The following is a 19,192-nucleotide window of genomic DNA, read 5'->3' on the forward strand; positions in this document are numbered from 1 at the left end:
TAGGTGATTCTAATTTTTAATCCACTGGATTTTAGAACCAAAGAGTTAACTGATTAAGATATTTAGATGAATTCATTTTACATGTGATGGTTAGACAAGGTAGATATTTTATTTTTTGTATATTTTATTGATTTTTTACAGAGAGGAAGGAAGATGGATAGAGTTAGAAACATCGATGAGAGAGAAACATCTATCAGCTGCCTCCTGCACACCTCATACTGGGGATGTGCCTGCAACCAAGTTACGTGCCCTTGACCGGAATCGAACCCGGGACCCCTCAGTCCGCAGGCTGACGCTCTATCCACTTAGCCAAACCGGTTTTGGCAAGGTAGATATTTTAATTAACATGCCATAATTTTAGGATTAACAACAGAAAAAAATACTTCAAATTGCAAGATTCTAAATGTCTTACACCTTAAAATTAATTTTCTTACAGCTTTTGTGAGCTCCTGGTCCAGTTCATGAATCCTGTCAGAAGATCCTTCCAATTGCTGTAATTCGTACTTCACATTTTTCAGCTCATTCTGCTTCTTACTTAGAATTTCTGATTTTAGCTCAGTTATTCTTCCCAGTCCAATTTTCTTATCCCTTATCTCATCTATCTGTTTTTGTTTCAGAGTTTCTTTTTCTGCAAAGTCATTCTAAATACATAAGAATAAGTATTAACAATTTTTTCACTACATAATTCATTAAGCGACAGTTTCCTCATTATCAAAGTAACACATACACACTAAGGAAAATATAAAAAAGTTTAAAAATATGGAATGGCTAGCACCCACAGATAACCATTATTAACTCTGAGCAAACCTTTTCTTTACTTTTTTCTGGTAAAAGAAAAAGAAATATTACTTAAAAATCAAATAAAAAAATATAGGTCTGCCATTTCTTCATATTTTTAGCCTTATCCACATTTAAAAATTTGCTTTCATAAAAGTTTCTTCTACTTTGTATCAGATTCTATCCCAACACTAATCCAGAAATGTAAGAAAATAAGGTCTATCCAAAAATGAAAACAATGTAACTAAAGATTTGGACACAAACAAAAGAAAATAACAATATTTACCATCAGTTGGCTGGCATTTTCTTCTTCCTTTTCTTGTCTCTCTCTTACAAGTTTGTGAAAATTTTTAATCTGTCTTTCACTGAATGGTCCATGCTCAAAGCCATCCAATTCTAACTGTGATGCCAAAGACTGAATTAATGAATCTCTAGCTCGGATATTTTCTTGATGGCGATCTGCTTGTTGCTGTAGACGACCTTTATTATTATTATTTTTAATATGTTTTTATCGATTTCAGAGAGAAAGGGAGAAGAAGAGATAGAAACATCAATGATGAGAATCACTGATCAGCTGCCTCCTGCACACCTCCCACTGGGTATCAAGCCCACAACCCAGGCATGTGCCCTGACCAGGAATCGAACCGTGACCTCCTGGCTCATAGGTCAACGCTCAACCACTGACCCACATGGGCTGAGCTGTAGATGTAATTCTTTTTTTAACTGATTTTTAAAAAATTGAGATACTCTTACATTAACATGTAGTTATAAAAAAATACAGCAAGATCTCTTATATTCTGTGCCCAGTTTCCCCAAATAGTAACTGTGATATTGTAATATAATTAGAAATACATATTTAGTCTTTGTCCCTGGTTCCTGGCACTGAGCTCCTAAAACTCTTAGAATTTCAGAGAGAATGTCTTTTTTTAGTTGTTGTTGTTAATCCTTAGGATATTTTTTCCACTGATTTTTAGAGAGTGGAAGGGAGAGAGGGAAGGAGAGGGAAGGAGAGAAACATTGATGTGAGAGAGACACATCAGCTGGTTGCCTCCAGCATGTGTCCCGACAAAGGCCTGGGGATCAAACCGGAGACCTTCAGTGAATGGGCCAATGGTCTAACTATTGAGCAACACCAGCCAGGGCAAGAGAGGAGTGTCTTTTGTTATTCATTGTAAGTCCCTTTCTACCACAACCGAGTTTATTCTAATGCAGTGACTCCTGGAGGATGAGAGCTGGTTATCAGAGGAGCCTACTATGTGATTAGAGAATAGGAATTTTCAGTACCCTCCTCCCCAACTCTGGGGAGAAGTTGAAGATTCAATTCAATCATCAATGGTCAATAATGATTACATAATGGAACTCCCATAAAACCCCTAAACAAGGAGCTTCAGAGCTTCCTGGTTGGTGAACACATGGAGGTGCTTAGAAAGTGCCACACCCCTTCCCCATATTTTACTCTATACATCTCTTCCATTTGGTTGTTTCTGAGCTGTATTCTTTATAATAAACTGGAAATAGTGTTTCCCTGAGTTCTATGAGCTATTATAGCAAATTATTGAATCTGAGGAAGGGGTTGTAGAAATGTCTGATGTATAGCCAGTTGTCAGAAGAACAGGTGACAGACAACCTGGACTTGGCAACGGCCATTGGAAATGGAAGGCAATCTCACAGGACTGAGCCCTTAATCTGTGGGGTCTGTGCTAATTTCAGACAGTTAGTGTCAGAACTAAATTAAACTACAGGACACCCACTTGCCAAGAATTGGAGAATTGCTTGGTGTGGAAAAATGCACTCACCTGGTGTTAGAATTATTGTAAGCAGAAAACTGTGTTCTTTTAGTAACATTTTGCAAAACTATAAAGTAAATCCTCACTTAAAGTCATGGATAGATTCTGCAACTTTAAATGAAATGACATATAATGAAACCAAATTTACCATAGACTACTTGATACAGACAAGAGTTAAATTCTATGCCTCCCAAAAACATTACAATAAAAGTTATTCGAGCACCTGCTGTAGTGTCATATCAACCAGGATACAGACACTGATACAATCCTTCAAACTTATTCAGATTTCTCAGTTTTACTTGTACCCATTTGTATGTGTGTTAATTAAATTCTATATAATTGTATCACCTGTACTGGCTCATATATCTACCACAACAGTCAAGATACCGAACAGTTCCAATACCGCAAAAATCCCTCTTGTTGCTTTTATAACTATAACCACAGTAACCTTTTTCCTGCCCCTCCTCCTACTTAGTAAGCCTAGCAACCACTAATCAGTCCTCCACATCTAAAATTCTGGCATTTCAAAAATGTTACATAAATGGAAATACACTGTATATATTTTGAGATTGACTTTTTTCACTCAGCATAATTCCCTGGAGATTCATCATTCATGCTGAAAATGCATAATATCACAATAAGAAAGACCAAGTAAATACTTTACCCTACCCTGTTCAACAAGTAGTTCTGATTTTTCTTGATTGAGAAGCCTAGATTCTTTATTTAATTTTTCCAGTTCACGCTGACAGTCTACCAATTTCCTTTCTTTCTCCCTTATTGTTCTCTGGTGATTGAGATATAAATCATTTAGTTGCTCATCAGTCCCTTGAAAAACCTATGCAAAACCAAAATAAAGAGCTTTTTAATAAGTATAAGAAGATATCACTCTGAGGTACGAAGTATGAAAAAAGTATTCAATATCCTTCCTCTTAACATATATATGAAGACAAACATCTTAAATATTTTCTTTCAAAATGAGTGGCAAAATGGATTAAAGTGAAGTTCACTATATTAACCCCAGAATTTTGAAGAACAAAATTCTACCACCACAAACCTTTTCCATTTTCTGTTCCAGTTCATTATTATCTTTCTCCATTTGCTTCTTTCGACTTTCCAAGGCTTTAATTTCATTGTCAAGTTTCATTATTTTCGAGAGATTGAATTCAATTTCTTTGAGACGATTCTGAAAATAAACAAACACTCTACGATAAATAAAATTCTCTATAGTTTACAATACAGATGGATAAAGAGAAATACGTAAGATGTGCCAGGATCAGGCACTTGGTAAAAGTGATCTCATTTAATGCGAACAATGCTGTAAAGGGGTTATACAGAAACTGAGGATTGGAGACATGAAGTAACTTGCCCAACTCCTTATAGCTAGTAAAGAAAAGCAGTAAACTCCAAATCTAACTCCAAAGCCTTGCCTCATCCTCAACACCCCCAAAAGTCATTCATTAATTGAGTACTTAGAGCCACATTATGCAAAGTACCACATTTTAAGAATTTAATCCTCAAAAGGCTAGCTATTTAATGTATTTTAAAAAGTTAGGAAAACTGAGTGGGCTAGAGACTCAGGGTGAGTCACCAGTGCATTCTGAGCCTATAGGCAAATTTACATGGAAGATTATATTTTAATTCAAAGTTTGCTCAAGCACAGAGGACTTTGAACAAATGAAATGTGATAAATAACCTCAGTGGTCTGCTTCCTGAGACAGCTGGTTGCCTCATCTCCTAGGAATGTGTGTGACCTGGCTCAGAATATTCTCCTTGGGTGATGCTGGGGACAGTCTTCCACTACCATTACATTTCCAAGGCTGACCGATTCTTCTTACAAGGCATTTGTAGAACCTAATTTTTAAACTAATGCATTACTACAGTGCTTATTTATTGTAAGCTTTCAAAGCTGCACCAAAATGCATCCTCAACTTTAATGTCACTTAATAAAATTATATTAAACCATCTCGTGATTTGTAAATTAATCAGTAGCATGTAATCACTATAAAAATAGGAATTTTGTTCACTAATGTATCACCAGCACATATAATAGGTGTTCAGTATGTTAGCTGAAAAAAGAATGAGATTTTTTAAAAGTAATTTTATATTTACAGTTACAGCTATCATTGACTGAATGCCTACCAAATTGCAAACATTGTACTAGCTGCTGCTACACATTCTCTTTAAGCCTTATGAGACTCTATGTACTAGGTAGGAGACTTGGAGGACTTAACTTGTATAAAGCTACATATATATTTAACAATAAGAGATAAGACTGGGATGCAGAGTTGTGTAATGGTTATGACTGTAGGCTGTGTGCTGGAACAATTGAACATCTGTATGCAAAAAAGCAAACCTCAACCTTACCTTGTACCATATTTTAAAATTAACTTGAATTAGGGCATATACTTAAGTGTAAGAACTCAAACTATAAAATGTTAAGAAGAAAATACAGAAAGAAAAAATCTTTGTGCCCTTGAGTCAGGCAAAGATTTCCTAGATAAAAAAAACTAGAAAAGAAAAATTGATAAACTGAACTTCATCAAAACTAAACTCTTGCCCTTTGAAAAGCAGTTAACAAAATATTTGCAAAATACGTATTTGATAAGGGCGTGTATCCAGAACATCTGAAGCACTTTTAATATTCAGCTCGCAAGACAAAAAAATTTGAAAATAGCCTTGACCAGTGTTGCTGAGTACTAAGAGCATCGTCTCTCTCACATCAATGTTTCTCTCTCTGTCTCTCTTCCCTCCTCCCTCCCTTCTACTGTCTCTGAATATCAATGGGAGAAAAACATCCTTGGGTGAGGATTAAAAATATTTTTTTAAAAATAGCCAGAAGAATCAAAGACACTTTACCAAAAACAATATTCAGATGGCAAATAAACACATACAAAGGATGCTCAACATCCAAAGACATTAGAAAAATTAAAGCCACAATGAAAAAAAATACTCAAGAGATACAACCTATCTAATGTAATGGCTGAAATAAAAAAATAAAAAAAACAATACTAAGAGCTGATAAGGATGCAGAGCAACTGCAATCTTAAACATTGTTGGTAGGACTATGAAATAGTACAGCCACTTTGAAAAGTGGCAGCTCATAATGTTAAACATATATTTACCATACATCCTATCAACTCCCCTCCTGGAGAGTTACCCTAGAATGAAACATATTACAAACAAAGACCCATACACAAAAGTTTATAGCAGTTTGATTTGTAATAACTAAAAGCTGGAAACAACCTAGTGTCCATCAATCAGGGAACAGATGGACATACTGTAATATAGCCATACAGTAAAATAACCTCAGCAATGAAAAGAAATAACTACCCATAAATGCAACAGAGATTAATTAAAAAGCAACATGCTAAGAAGTCATTTTATTGCAGTAGTCTGGAACCAAACCCACAACGATACTCTACTTCTCAAAAATTTCTTAGCTTCCCTTAATCAGTGTTTTCAACTGCCTCTTGGTGGCATTAACATTATCTGGGCTTGAATCGTTTGTGACATCCCTAGCTACTTCATTTTTTAAACCTAGCCCATCACCAGATGCTGTGGATTCTTTTTTTGACACTTGTGTTTTGGCTCTATCCCCAGAGCACGCAATCTAATAAAAGGAGCTAAGACAAATTTGTAAGCAACAAAGAATATAGCAGAGTGCTTAAAGCTTAGGCATTAGTGTGAAATGAGATAAATGAATGGGGCAATTGGGCTATTATTGTATAATTAGAGGTTCGGTGCACAAAATTCGTGCATGGGGGTATGGGAGGGTCCCTCAGCCCGGCCTTCACGCTCTCCAATCCGGGACCCCTCGGGAAATGTCCGACTGCCGGTTTAGGCCATAGGGATCAGGCCTAAAACCGGCAGTCAGACATCCCTCTCGCAATCTGGGACCGCTAGCTCCTAACCGCTTGCCTGCCTGCCTACCTGCCCATCCCTAACTGCCTCTGCCTGCTGGCCTGATCGCCCCAAACTGCTCCCCTGCCAGCCTGATCACCCCTAACTGTGCCCCTATCGGCCTCATCACCCCTAACCACCTCTGCCTGTCTGCCTGATCTCGCCCCTAACTGCTCCCCGTGCCAGCCTGATCTTGCCCCTAACTGCTTGCTCCCCCTGCACTGGCATGATCTTGCCCCTAACTGCTTGCTCCCCTACACTGGCCTGATCTCGCCTCACCCCTAACTGCTTGCTCCCCCACGCCGACCTGATCTCGCCCCTAACTGCCCTCCCCTGCTGGTCTGACCACCCCTAACCACCTCTACCTTGGCCCCCACTGTGACTTTGTCTGGAAGAACGGCATACATTTGGAACACGTCCGGTCGATCCATCTAATTAGCATATTACCCTTTTATTAGTATTTATTAGTATAGATGACTATGAACTTGTGTGTAGGGAAAAATAAATAAGAGGGCCAGAGGGTGTTTTTAAACTTGAAAACAAATTTCTCAAGCAGTTTTCACTGATAGAAAGAAAGAAAAACAGGGCTAAGTGAGATAATGTGGTGGGATAGAAATAAAGTAGTTTATGAGAGAGTTCTTAAAGACTGGGGGAATCTGTAAAAATGGCTAAGAATGAATTATAGTGCAGTACTGAAATGACGCTATCCCTGGATGGCTGCTGGGAAGGTGACTTGATCCAAACTTTATGCTGAGTTCTATGAAGGAAAGAATTCTCAAATATTAGAGCTAAAAAAGGACTTTGGCAATAACCCACTTAATAAATACTAATGACCCACCTGCTATGTACCAGGCAATGGACTAGGCTCTGAAGAGAATAAGATTAAAACCTTGGAGAACTAGTCAAATTAAACAAAGAAATTTACAAACACCTCAATATTTGCTACAGTCTTAGAATCTTGGCACCACTCAAATAAATATCAGATATTATCACAGCCCTATCTTGATATATTTCCTATTCAAATGCTCTACTTCAGCTATATGAATTTCCTTGGTAGTATTCAAAGACAGTTTGCATTTTACTGTCTCCCTATGTCTCTAATTACCTACCCATATTTGGTTTAAAACATACTCTAAATTTAGTCTCATAAAATCCTTTCTGGCAACTTCAGAGCTCATAGCTTTACTAGTCTTTTTCTGACTTACATGTGCTTGCCATCTTTCCAACCAGGCTGCCCCTGAAGAAAATAATAAAATGGGTTCCAGTATCTTGGTAATTACTACAATACTTACACACAGTTATCAAGACAACTCATTCTAAGATATAGCATACTTATGTCACTTTTTTTATTTTATTGCTTTTTACAGAGAGGAAGGGAGAGGGATAGAGAGTTAGAAACATCGATGAGAGAGAAACATCGATCAGCTGCCTCCTGCACACCCCCAACTGGGGATGTGCCCGCAACCAAGGCACATGCCCTTGACCAGAATCGAACCTGGGACCCTTCAGTCTGCAGGCCAACGCTCTATCCTCTGAGCCAAACCGGTCAGGGCCTTATGTCATTCTTTTGTCTACTGAACGAAGTTCTAAACCCATTAGCTCTTCATAATCTGACTGTAATAATCTCTTACTCCTTTTATCCTGATTTAGTTAACCCAGGCTCTTCTCACACAATCCTGTTTTGATAAGTTTGTATGTGTGAATATATACTTATATACATGTGAATATATGCACATATATATTACATATATGCAAAAAAAGTTTTTGGTTGGATGTGTCTGGGAGGCCAAAAACAGTAAGTAGAAAGAACATCTCTTACTTTAAATTAATATTCTTCTGTAATTTTTTCATTGTGAGCATAGATTACTTATAAAGAAAAAAATGCAAAATAAATACAAACATACATAAAATGCCTTCCAATCTGTTGATTTAATTTTCCCATTCTTTAAGGCCCAGCTCAGCCATGCTTCCTCCCTGGACATCTTGTAACAGATTTATATTAAAGGCCATCACTTCTTTTAAACAGTGCTATTGGGATATAATTTACATACCATACAACTCATCCATTTAAAGTGTACAATTCAACCTTTTTTAGTGTATTCAGAGTTGCACAACCATCACCATAATCTATTCTTAGGACATTTTCAATTTCTAAACAGAAACCCTGTATCCATTAGCAGTCATTATTCATTCCTCTCTACCACCTACCCATGGCAATCACTAATCTATTTTCTATCTCTATCCACTTGCCAATTCTGAACATTTCAAATAAATGGAATCATACAATATGTGGTCTTTTGTGATTAGCTTCTTTCACTTAGCATGTATGAGAACTCCATTTCTTTTTATGGCTAAATAATAATCCAATATATGTATAAGCCATATTTTATTGATCAGGTATTTATGACATGAATTGTTTTCATTTTTTTCCTATTATGCATAATACTGCTATGAACATTCCTATACAACTTTTTATGCAGATTTGTTTTAATTTCCTTTGGGGTTAAGATACTTCAGAGTAAAATTTCTGGGTCATATGAGAACTCATGTTCAACATTTTGAGGAACTTGCTGAACTATTTTCTAAAGTGGCCGCACCATTTTAAATTCACACCAGCATGTATAAGGGCTCCAATATCTCCACATACTCACCAACACTTATTATTTTATTTATACTCATTCCAGTAAGTGCGAAGTGGCATCTCATTGTGGTTTTGATTTGCATTTCCTGATGAATACTATTGTCAAGCATCTTTTCATAGGCTCACTGGACACATATCTACTTTGGAGAACTATCTATTCAGAGCCTTTGCCCATTTTCAAACTGTTACTCATTTATTATTGAGTTATGTGTTATTTTTTTAAAAATAAATCTTTATTGTTCAGATTATTACAGTTGTTCCTCTTTCTCCACCCCCAGCTCCCCTCCACCCGGTTCCCACCCCACCCTCTGCCCTTACCCTCCCCCCCCACTGTCCTCATCCACAGGTGTACAATTTTTGTCCAGTCTCTTCCTGCAACCCCCACACCCCTTTCCCCGAGAATTGTCATCCACTCCCTTTCTATGCCCCTGATTCTATTATATTCACCAGTTTATTCCATTCATCAGATTTTTTATTAACTTGATTTTTAGATTCACTTGTTGATAGATATTTGTTGTTCATAATTTTTATCTTTACCTTTTTCTTCTTCTTCCTCTTCTTAAAGAATACCTTTCAGCATTTCATATAATACTGGTTTGGCGTGATGAACTCCTTTAGCTTTTTCTTATCTGTGAAGCTCTTTATCTGACCTTCCATTTTGAATGACAGCTTTGCTGGGTAGAGTAATCTTGGTTGTAAGTTCTTGCTATTCATCACTTTGAATATTTCTTGCCACTCCCTTATGGCCTGCATAGTTTCTGTTGAGAAATCAGCTGACAATCATATGGGTGCTCCCTTGTAGGTAACTTTTTTTCTTGCTGCTTTTAATATTCTTTGTCTTTTGCTCTTGGCATTTTAATTATGATATATCTTGGTGTGGTCCTCTTTGGATTCCTTTTGTTTGGGGTTCTGTGTGCTTCCTGGATTTGTAAGTCTATTTCTTTCACCAGGTAGGGGAAGTTTTGTCATTATTTCTTCAAATAGGTTTTCAATATCTTGCGCTCTCTCTCTTCTTCTGGCACCCCCATAATTCGGATGTTGGTATGCTTGAAGTTGTCCCAGAGGCTCCTTACACTATCTTCATATTTTTGGATTCTTTTTTCTTTTTGCTTTTTCGGTTGGGTGTTTTTTGCTTCTTCATATTTCAAATCTTTGACTTGATTCTTGTGATCCTCTAGTCTGCTGTTGGATCTCTGTATATTATTCTTTATTTCAGTCAGTGTATGCTTAATTTCTAATTGGTCCTTTTTCATATCCTTGAGGGTATCACTAAATTTATCGGTGGTTTCTAGAAAATTCTTGAAAAACCTTATAACCGTGGTTTTGAACTCTATATCCAGTAGTTTGCATTTGTGACCTGTTTCTTTGTCTCCGCATTTTGGCTGCTTCCCTGTGTTGATAGAGTGGCTTTGTGTGCTAGGTATCCTATAGGGCCCAGTGGCTCAGCCTCCCCCGTTACCTGAGGTGGACTCTCTTGGTGCACCACTTTGTGGGCTGTGTGCACAGTCTTGTTGTAGTTAAGCCTTGACTGTTGTTGGTATCACTGGGAGGTATTGACCTCCAGGCCAAGTGGCTGTGAGGGTCAGCTGTGTCTACGATGGGAGAACTTCTGTGCTGGAGACACCCTTATAGGGCAAGACTTGCTTCAGTGGGACTTTGGTGCTCAGTGAGTCTGCCCCCTGAGTGTGTCCCTTATGGATCTGAGGAGTTGTAATCTGGATGGTCCCACTCTGACCATTGGGTACACTGGCTCTTGGATCTCCAAGGAGGTGCAAATTTAGCCTCTGCCACCCAGTAGGAGCTACGGAGAGATCTGCAGATTCTTCTTCTTTGTTTGGGGTTTGGAGGTGCCCAGATGAGGCCCAGCTGTGAAGCAATGCAAGCTTCTGTGGGACCTTGGACCTTCTTTTGGATGTTCTGGGTCTGATACAACTGCAGTTTGTTAGGTGATTTTAGATTGCAAAGAGCCAGGCCAGTGGTCCTCAAACTATGGCCTGCCGAGGACATTTATCCGGCCCGCCGGGTGCCGCTGCCTGTCCTGCTTAGCAGCCGACTCATCCTGGGCCCGCAGTACGCATAGGAATTTGTTCATAGTTTTTTTTTAAAACTATAGTCCGGCCCTCCAACGGTCTGAGGGACAGTGAACTGGCCCCCTGTTTAAAAAGTTTGAGGATCCCTGGCCTAGATTCTCGATTCCAATAATTACAGGCTGTTGTTGTTCCTTGTGATTAAGCTCCTATCCCAGGGGTCGGCAAACTCATTAGTCAACAGAGTGGCAAACCGCGGCTCGCGAACCACAGTTTGCCGACCACTGGGTCAGGCCATTCATATGCAAAAGCCTCTGTGCACAGCTTGGGTGGGGCAGGGTCTCAGGGAATCCACAGGGTGGAGCAAACAGCAATGGCTGATCCTCAGCCCTGCCCTTAGAGGCCCCTGGGTCTCAGTGTCCCGCAGTAATCGCTGCAAGCACCTCTGAGAGAAAGCCGCCCTGGAGTTCTGCCCAATGCCAGACAGTCCAGTTTCTCCCCGTATGAGTCTGGGTCCCCAGAGTCTCGCCCAGAACTGGAGTTCAGAGCAGTCGGGAGCTTGTGTCTCCCTCCCGGTTGAGAAAGACAACCGTGTACTCAGTTGCCAGCCCTTTCCACGCACGCCCCCGTACCTCCGCACTTTACTTCTGCACCTCCTCTGAGTCTCAGTGTTCTTTTCTCTTTCCTTCTAGTTGTAGAATTTCCACTCAGCCAGCCTTCCTGTGGTTCTGGATGATGTCCGTTTTGTCTTTTAGTTGTAGTTTTGAAGTGGTTGTGCGAGGCAGCAATTTCAGGTGTTTACCTATGCTGCCATCTTGGTTTCGAGTTATGTGTTATTTTTATGTTCCAGATATAAGTCCCTTGTCAGATACATAGCTTGCAAATATTTTCTCTTTTTTTGTGGATTGCTTTTTTTTTTTCCCAGAGAGGAAGGGAGAGGGAGAGAGATAGAAACATCAATGATGAGAGAGAATCATTGATTAGCTGCCTCCTGTACACCCCACACTGGGGATTGAGCCCACAACCCCAGCATGTGCCCTGACTGGGAATCAAACCATGACCTCCTAGTTCATAGGTCGATGCTCAACCACTGAGCTAGACTGGCCAGGCTAGATTTCAAGTTCTTTTAAAAGCAAGATCCAAGTCTTTGGCTTCCTCATCCCCAAGAGCACCTGACATAGTGCTATGCACAAAACAAATATTTACTAAAGAATGCATTAATATCAATGGGTATTGGGATAGAAACAAAAACAAAGTTTTCTAGTTTACAACTCAAAGATTTATAATGTGTTTATTTATAGGTGAGTTTTAAAAAACCAAATCAGTAATTTTTAAATGGCTTTAGAAAATCTACTATCTGAAACCTAGAAAATAGCCATTTTCAAGAAGCTCTTACGTATTTAGACTAGGAATACCTTCAGAGGAAGGTCCTCATTATTCCTGTAGCCCCATGTATAGTATACCCTTGCACACAGGAAACATCCAAATGCTTGTGAAATGAATAAATGGGATTTGCTTAAAGTGTTTTTTATAAACCAAGAGTTTAGAAAGCTATACTCATTTGCAAATATAGTCATGCATCACTTAACAAGGGAGATATGTTCTGAGAAATGCATTAAGTGATTTTGTCACTGTGCCAATATCACAGAGTACAGTTACACAAACCTAGGTGGCATAACCTACTACATACCTAGGCTCTAGAGTATAGCCTATTGCTCCTAAGCTACAAACCTATATAGCATATAACTGTACTGAATACTGGAGGCAACTATAACCCAACAGTATTTGTATATCTAAACACAGAAAAGGTACAGTACAGTTGACTCTTGAACAACATGTGTTTGAATTGCACAGATCCACATATACCCACTTGCCATGAATGGAGCTTGCAGGACTGAAATTGCTCTGGGTGAGCGAGTGAATGACTGGTGAGTAAATGTGAAGACCTACAACATTACTGTACACTTCGTAAACACTGTACACTTAACCCACACTAAATTAATAAATATTTTTCTTTCTTAGCTTACTATAACCTTCTTTACTTTGTAACCTTTTTTTAACTCTTTGATTTTTTTGTGATAATACTTAGCTTAAAATACAAACATACTGTACAGTTGTATAGAAATATTTTCTTTTTTTATTTCCTTATTCTATTTTCTTTTAATTTTTTTTATTTTTTTTTTACTTTTTAAACTTTTTTGTTATTATTGTTAAAACCTAAAACACAAACACACATATTAGCCTAGGCTAATATCACCGTCTTCCACCTCCACATCTCATCCAGATGGAAGGTATTGAGGGGCAATAATACACATGGAGCTTTCATCACCCATGATAGCAATCCCTTCTTCTGGAATACCTCCTAAAGGACCTGCCTGAGGATCTTCTTAAGTAGGTATTACTCTTTTCAGAAATATGTCCATGGTGGTTTGCTTAGAAACAGATAATGCACCATGAATATTCCTCTCTATTAATGAAAACCTTTTGGTGTTGGGGTCCATGTTATTAGACTTTTTAAGAAGCCAGTTGAAATCTGCAAAAGCTTCTGCTAAAGGCTTCACTAAGAATATTCTTGGGGGGGTGGGGTTCTTCTTTTTCTTCTGAAGTTTCTTTTTTCTTGCCTCTTCTTCTATGTGTTCCTATTCCAGTTTAACAACTCCTCATTAGTCAGTTCCTCCCGAACCACCTCTAAGAGCTCTTCCATTATCCAGGTTAAAGTTGTTCGCTATCTCAACCATAGTCTTGTTGATTTTTGTAACCTCCTTATCCTGGAAACTTCTTAGAAGTCATGGATGAACCCTTTAAGTGGCTTCTTCCAGATGCCATTCATATACTCCTTGGTGACATCACCCCAAGCTCCAGCAAGGTTCCCGATGCAGTCATAGATGCTGTAATTCTCCCTGAATTGCATCAGTGTCTTCTCAGTATCTTCCTCAGCTGCAGCAATAGCCTAGGCAAAGGTCCCCCTCAGGTAGAAGGTCTTAAAAAGCTACAATTCCGACGTGAGGCAGCGCCGGGTGGCTGTCGGGAGCTGGCTGGGCTAAGGGCCGCGGGGCCCGCGCCCAGCGTAAGGAATGGGGCTGCCCGCCGCGTAGGGGCCGTGCCGCCCGGGTTCCGGGCCTGCCCCGTTCTGCGCCCCGCGTCCGCGCTGGCATGGTGAACCTGGCGGCCGTGGTGTGGCGCCAGCTCCTGGGGAAGAGGTGGGTGCTCGCCCTGGTCTTCGGGCTCTCGCTCATCTACTTCCTCACCAGTACCTTCAAGGAGGAGGAGAGGGCAGTGAGAGATCGGAATCTCCTCCAGGTTCAAGACCATGATCAGCCCATTCTGTGGAAAGTGCAGTTTAACTTGGGCAATAGCAGTCGGCCCAGCAACTAGTGCCGGAACTCCATCCAAGGGAAGCACCTCATCACCGACGAACTAGGATATGTTTGTGAAAGGAAGGACTTGCTGGCGAATGGCTGCTGTAATGTCAATGTCCCGGGCACCAAGCAGTACTGCTGTGATGGCTGCTTGTCCAACGGCTGCTGCAGCGCTTACGAGCACTGCGTTTCCTGCTGCCTGCAGCCCAACAAGCAACTTCTCCTGGAGCGCTTTCTCAACCGGGCAGCTGTGGTATTCCAGAACCTCTTCATGGCAGTGGAGGATCACTTTGAATTGTGTTTGGCTAAATGCAGGACCTCATCCCAGAGCGTGCAGCACAAGAACACCTGTAGGGATCCCATAGCCAAGTATTGCTATGGAGAGAGCCCTCCCGAGCTCTTCCCAGCGTGATGGGCGCCGTGATGGGCACAGAAGACTTTCCAAGCGCATGCGGCTAAAGCACTTGGTCTGAAGCCAGGCCTCAGCGGTCACCAGTCCCGTGGAAGAAGAGAGTTGTCGTGCGGAAACCTTGGCTTTCACCCCTTCTTGGGCTGTACTCTTTGGGCTGCACTCCCCGCGGTGCTTTACCAGATGGGACTCATCCATAAAGCAGCTTGGAAACACCAGCGTGTCACATTTGAAAAAGACCAAACTGCAGGCGACCTTGTGGAGGGGTTGGTGATGTGGGCACCTCCACCATTGCAGCTGCTCCGGGATCCAGGGTCACTCACAGTGTTCATCGGGGCCCTTCACTGTACAGTTATTTATTGGATTTCTTTGTAGTAGCGGGAAAATTATAATGTTTTATATTGAAGAATGCCTTGCCTTGATAGTTGAATATATTCAAGGAAACTGTAAAAAAAAAAAAAAAAAAAAAAAAGCTACAATTCCTTGATCCATTGGTTGGATCAAACAGGTGGTGTTTGGAGGGAAAAACACGACTTTGATATTGGGATGAAGATCACCAATGAAAGGAGGATGTGCAAGAACATTATCATCAATAAGCAGAAACTTGATAGGTCTATGTTATTCTCCAAATACTACTTCTCCATTTTGTGCGCACAGCAAAAATGTGAGGAGGGCATTTTGGAAGAGCAGCTAGGTCATCCATGACTTCTTATAACTCCTGCGATACACTAGCAGTTTGTGTTCTCTGATATGCTTGTAGGCCCTTGGGTTCTCACTGTGCCAGATCACAGTTTCAATTTGCGCCTGATATACTGTCTCAAAATGAGACTATTATTCTGTCCTTAAAAGCCTGGAAACCTGGCATTGACCTGGCCTCCTTATGGATAAAAGTCTTTCCAGGCATCTGTTTCCAGAATAGAAAGGTTTCATCCATATTGAATATTTGCTCTGGCAAGTAATTTTCCTCCAAAATCAACTTCTCTTGAGTTTCCAAAAATTCTTCAACTGCTTTCACATCAGCACTCGCAGACTCACCACTCACTTTCACATCATGGAATGAATAACTATTTTTGAATAGTTTAAACCGCCCACAGCTAGCAGTAAATTCAACATGATAGTAGAATCCAGCCTTTTCTTTTAACATCACAATCCTTTTGCTTTGGCTGTGATTAGCAAGGTGCTGAGAGGACTACACTTCTGTGTCTGGTCTCCAATTCAGATCATGTCTGATGCAGGTCCCTTCTTTAATTTTTGTTAGTCTCGTTGCCTTCAATGAAGCAGATCCCTTAATAGTTTTCATCACTGTGCTCTTGTTCTTTAAGACTGTAGCTATGGTAGAATGCCTGACTGAAGAGCAATGAATATCACTGATTCTCCACCTGTGTAGTCCTTAATTACTTTTAATTTAGTTTCCAGGTCAATCCCTCAATGTGACCTCTTACCAGCAGTAGATTCTGTACATGTAGGGGACACACTGAACAAAATAACATGAGATTAAATCAAGCACAAGAGACATGTTGAACAAGAGTTGTATGAAGCTACTACCGGTGTTAACAAGGCATACTGCTCTATAGTAAAAATTTTTTGTAAGTAAACAGAGTACACCCTAAAATAATAAAAAGTACAGTGTAGTAAATACATAAAACAGTAATATAGTAATTTATTACCATTATCAAGTATTAGGTACTGTATATATTTCAACAAATATATGTATCATTCAAATTCATAAAAAAATAAAGCACATAAGGGGTGAATGCTACCATGGTAAAAGGTGACTTTCTCCTTAGCATATAAGAAATCAAATTACCTTCAGTGGATCAAGTTCATTCTCATAGGATTTGACAATTTCTTTTGAAGATGTTAACTGGGCTTCCTTACTAGTAATCTGATCGCGGATCTCACAAGCTTTTTCCTTATTTTGCTTCAGATATTTTAGTTCTGTTTGACATTCTTTTACTTTCTGACCTTGTGTCTGGCGTACCTGCCGAAGTGTTTCCAAGGCCTTAATGTACCTTTGAAGATATTAAATAAAAATTTCTGGCTAAGTAAATGATAGTATATTCATACAATGAAATATTATGCAGTCATTAAAAGTTTTTAATAACTTAGAAAATGCTAATGACATATGGTAAGTGAAAAAGTTACATATATACTGTCAACCAGGTAGTTAACATGCATAGAAAGAAAACAGAAAAGAAATATGCCCACTGGTTGCCACTGAGAAGTAATAATTAATGACTTTCTTGCTTTTAAAATTTTATCTGTTTTAAGAAAGACATATCCAAATTGCAATCATATCAATAACTTAATGGGCTACAAAGTCTAATTAAATGTTACGAACCTTGTTGCTGAAAAAATCTCATCAAATTTTTGCTTCAAAGCCTTTCCTTCACTTAAAGGCCAATTAGAATCTTCTTGATGACAGAAAATGACATTATTTAGCACAGACTTGGAAACCCCAAGAGAACTTATCATCTCTCGGTCAATTTCTGCACACTTAGAGCTGAGACTAACCTTTTCGCCATACCTACAGAAAATGAAAATAATAAATTTATGTAAAATAATCTCCAGTTGTACGTATTCTATTGCTTAAATCAATCCTTTATGTTATACTTGTAAAAAAAAAAAAAAAGTCCCTTCATTCATCCCTATTACAATAGCTTCCTCATGCTAAAAAGTATTCTGAAATAATTCAGTTCACTGAGAAAAGAAGTATGTAAAACTGTGTGGTTCAGAAAAAAAGTAAGAATTTATGTAATATGTTTTTACATATTTGGATTTTTAATTACAATTATTTAAAATACCTATAGACAATACATAGAGAAAAATAAACTACCTCCCATCCCTAGAACTTAAAAATAAGGAAAATAAGGGCCTTAAGAGAACAGAACAAAACATGATAATCCACAGCAGACAGGCAAAGGTGCCTTAAACAAAAACATGTAAAGACTGTATGGTTTAGATAAGGGGTTGTTCAATAACAGACACATGTTTGTAAAAGGAGAGTAAAGGCAAACAAACCTTAGTGGTACCCATCTAGCAAATCCAGGGAGGATTCTTAATCAGTAGACCTCAAGTTCTAGGGTCACACTGCCAAAGCAATACAATAGAGAACTGCCTCAGGGTCTCTTAAATGAGATCAGTATACCCAGAGCGAGGAGCATCCTTGTCCTTGGATTCCAAGAGATCTCTCAGTATTTTTCAGCAGAAGGACAAATCTACCATTTTCTTTCGTATCTTCTGTCCAGTATCTGTTAACAACTAGATAAGGTGGGCAGAGGCAGTGTCTATCTTTCCTGTCATTTATATATTCCCTTATGTATGTTTAAAACATTACACTGAATGAAGTGAGAATGTTTTGTAGGGGGGACTGAATGGACACAAATAGAGCAGGAAGTTATCCCATTAGACCAGGAAAAGATCATGGTAGCTTGAACTGGAATAGTCGTCATAGAGATAGAAAGAAACAGACTAAAAAGACATTTAGGTTAAATCCATACGACTTGATAATGGACTGAATATGAAGGGCAAGGAAGATGTCAAAACAGACTTAGGTTCTTGGCTTGTGTCACTAGATAGGTAGTGGTGTCATTCACTGAGAGTAAGAGAACTGTAAGAGGTTTTTCAAGGGGAGTCAAGGGAAAGGATCATGAACTTGGTATAGCAGAATCTGAGGCATCTTTGAAACAACTGGTAGAAAAATTAGAGAGGCAGTTAAGTACATCGGTCTAGAAACAGAGGTCTGGCCTGGAGACATAAATCTGTGAGTTACCTATGAATACACAGTAATTTGAGCAATAGGTGTGAATGAGATTATCTAAAAAGAGAATATAGAGCAAAAATGAAAGAGGATCTAGGACTGAGTCTGTAGAGTTCCAACCTTTATTGGCTGGGTAGAAGTTGGCTTTAAGGAAAAGAAAGAGGGAACAGTGTTTTGACATGTCATGGAAATCTAAAAACATGTTCAAGTAAGAAGTGATTAACATCTACTTTTTATTGTGTTGTAGTACATAGAACAATGGCCTTCCAAAGAGATCTATATTCCAATCCCTGGAATTTGTAAATGTGTTAGTTTAGGAGGCAAAGGGGAATTAAGATTACAGATGAAATTAAAGTTGCCCTTCATTTGACTTTAAAATAGGTTATCCTGGATTATCTGGGTGGGCCAAGGTAAGAAGAGGGTCCTTAAGTTTGGGAGAGGGAGGCAGAAGAGGAAGTCAGAGTGATGCAATGTGAAAACTCTGTCCACTGTTGCTGGTTTTGAATATGGAGGAACAGTGCCATGAACCAAA

At 39.2% G+C, this 19,192-nt stretch overlaps 2 protein-coding genes across 2 annotated transcripts in view; one reads left to right on the forward strand and one right to left on the reverse strand.

Moving 5' to 3' along the window:
- The window catches only part of RAD50 (RAD50 double strand break repair protein), an 80,293-nt gene that overhangs the window by 41,301 nt on the left and 19,800 nt on the right, over nucleotides 1-19,192 (reverse strand). The window contains exons 4-9 of the mRNA XM_080672877.1: nucleotides 17,242-17,427; nucleotides 16,708-16,912; nucleotides 3,619-3,747; nucleotides 3,234-3,399; nucleotides 1,064-1,257; nucleotides 435-641 (exon numbers count right to left, since the gene is read on the reverse strand). Of these exons, the coding sequence (XP_080529003.1) occupies nucleotides 435-641; nucleotides 1,064-1,257; nucleotides 3,234-3,399; nucleotides 3,619-3,747; nucleotides 16,708-16,912; nucleotides 17,242-17,427 (1,087 nt within the window). The remainder of the gene's footprint in view (nucleotides 1-434; nucleotides 642-1,063; nucleotides 1,258-3,233; nucleotides 3,400-3,618; nucleotides 3,748-16,707; nucleotides 16,913-17,241; nucleotides 17,428-19,192) is intronic.
- On the forward strand, nucleotides 14,286-14,903 carry LOC308250367 (SREBP regulating gene protein-like; the record flags this gene model as incomplete). The annotated part of the gene is given in 2 exon segments (XM_080672896.1): nucleotides 14,286-14,504; nucleotides 14,508-14,903. Coding segments are annotated over 2 exon segments (615 nt in total).

The sequence above is a fragment of the Plecotus auritus genome (assembly GCF_963455305.1).
Source record: "Plecotus auritus genome assembly, chromosome: 6".
Taxonomy (NCBI): domain Eukaryota; kingdom Metazoa; phylum Chordata; class Mammalia; order Chiroptera; family Vespertilionidae; genus Plecotus; species Plecotus auritus.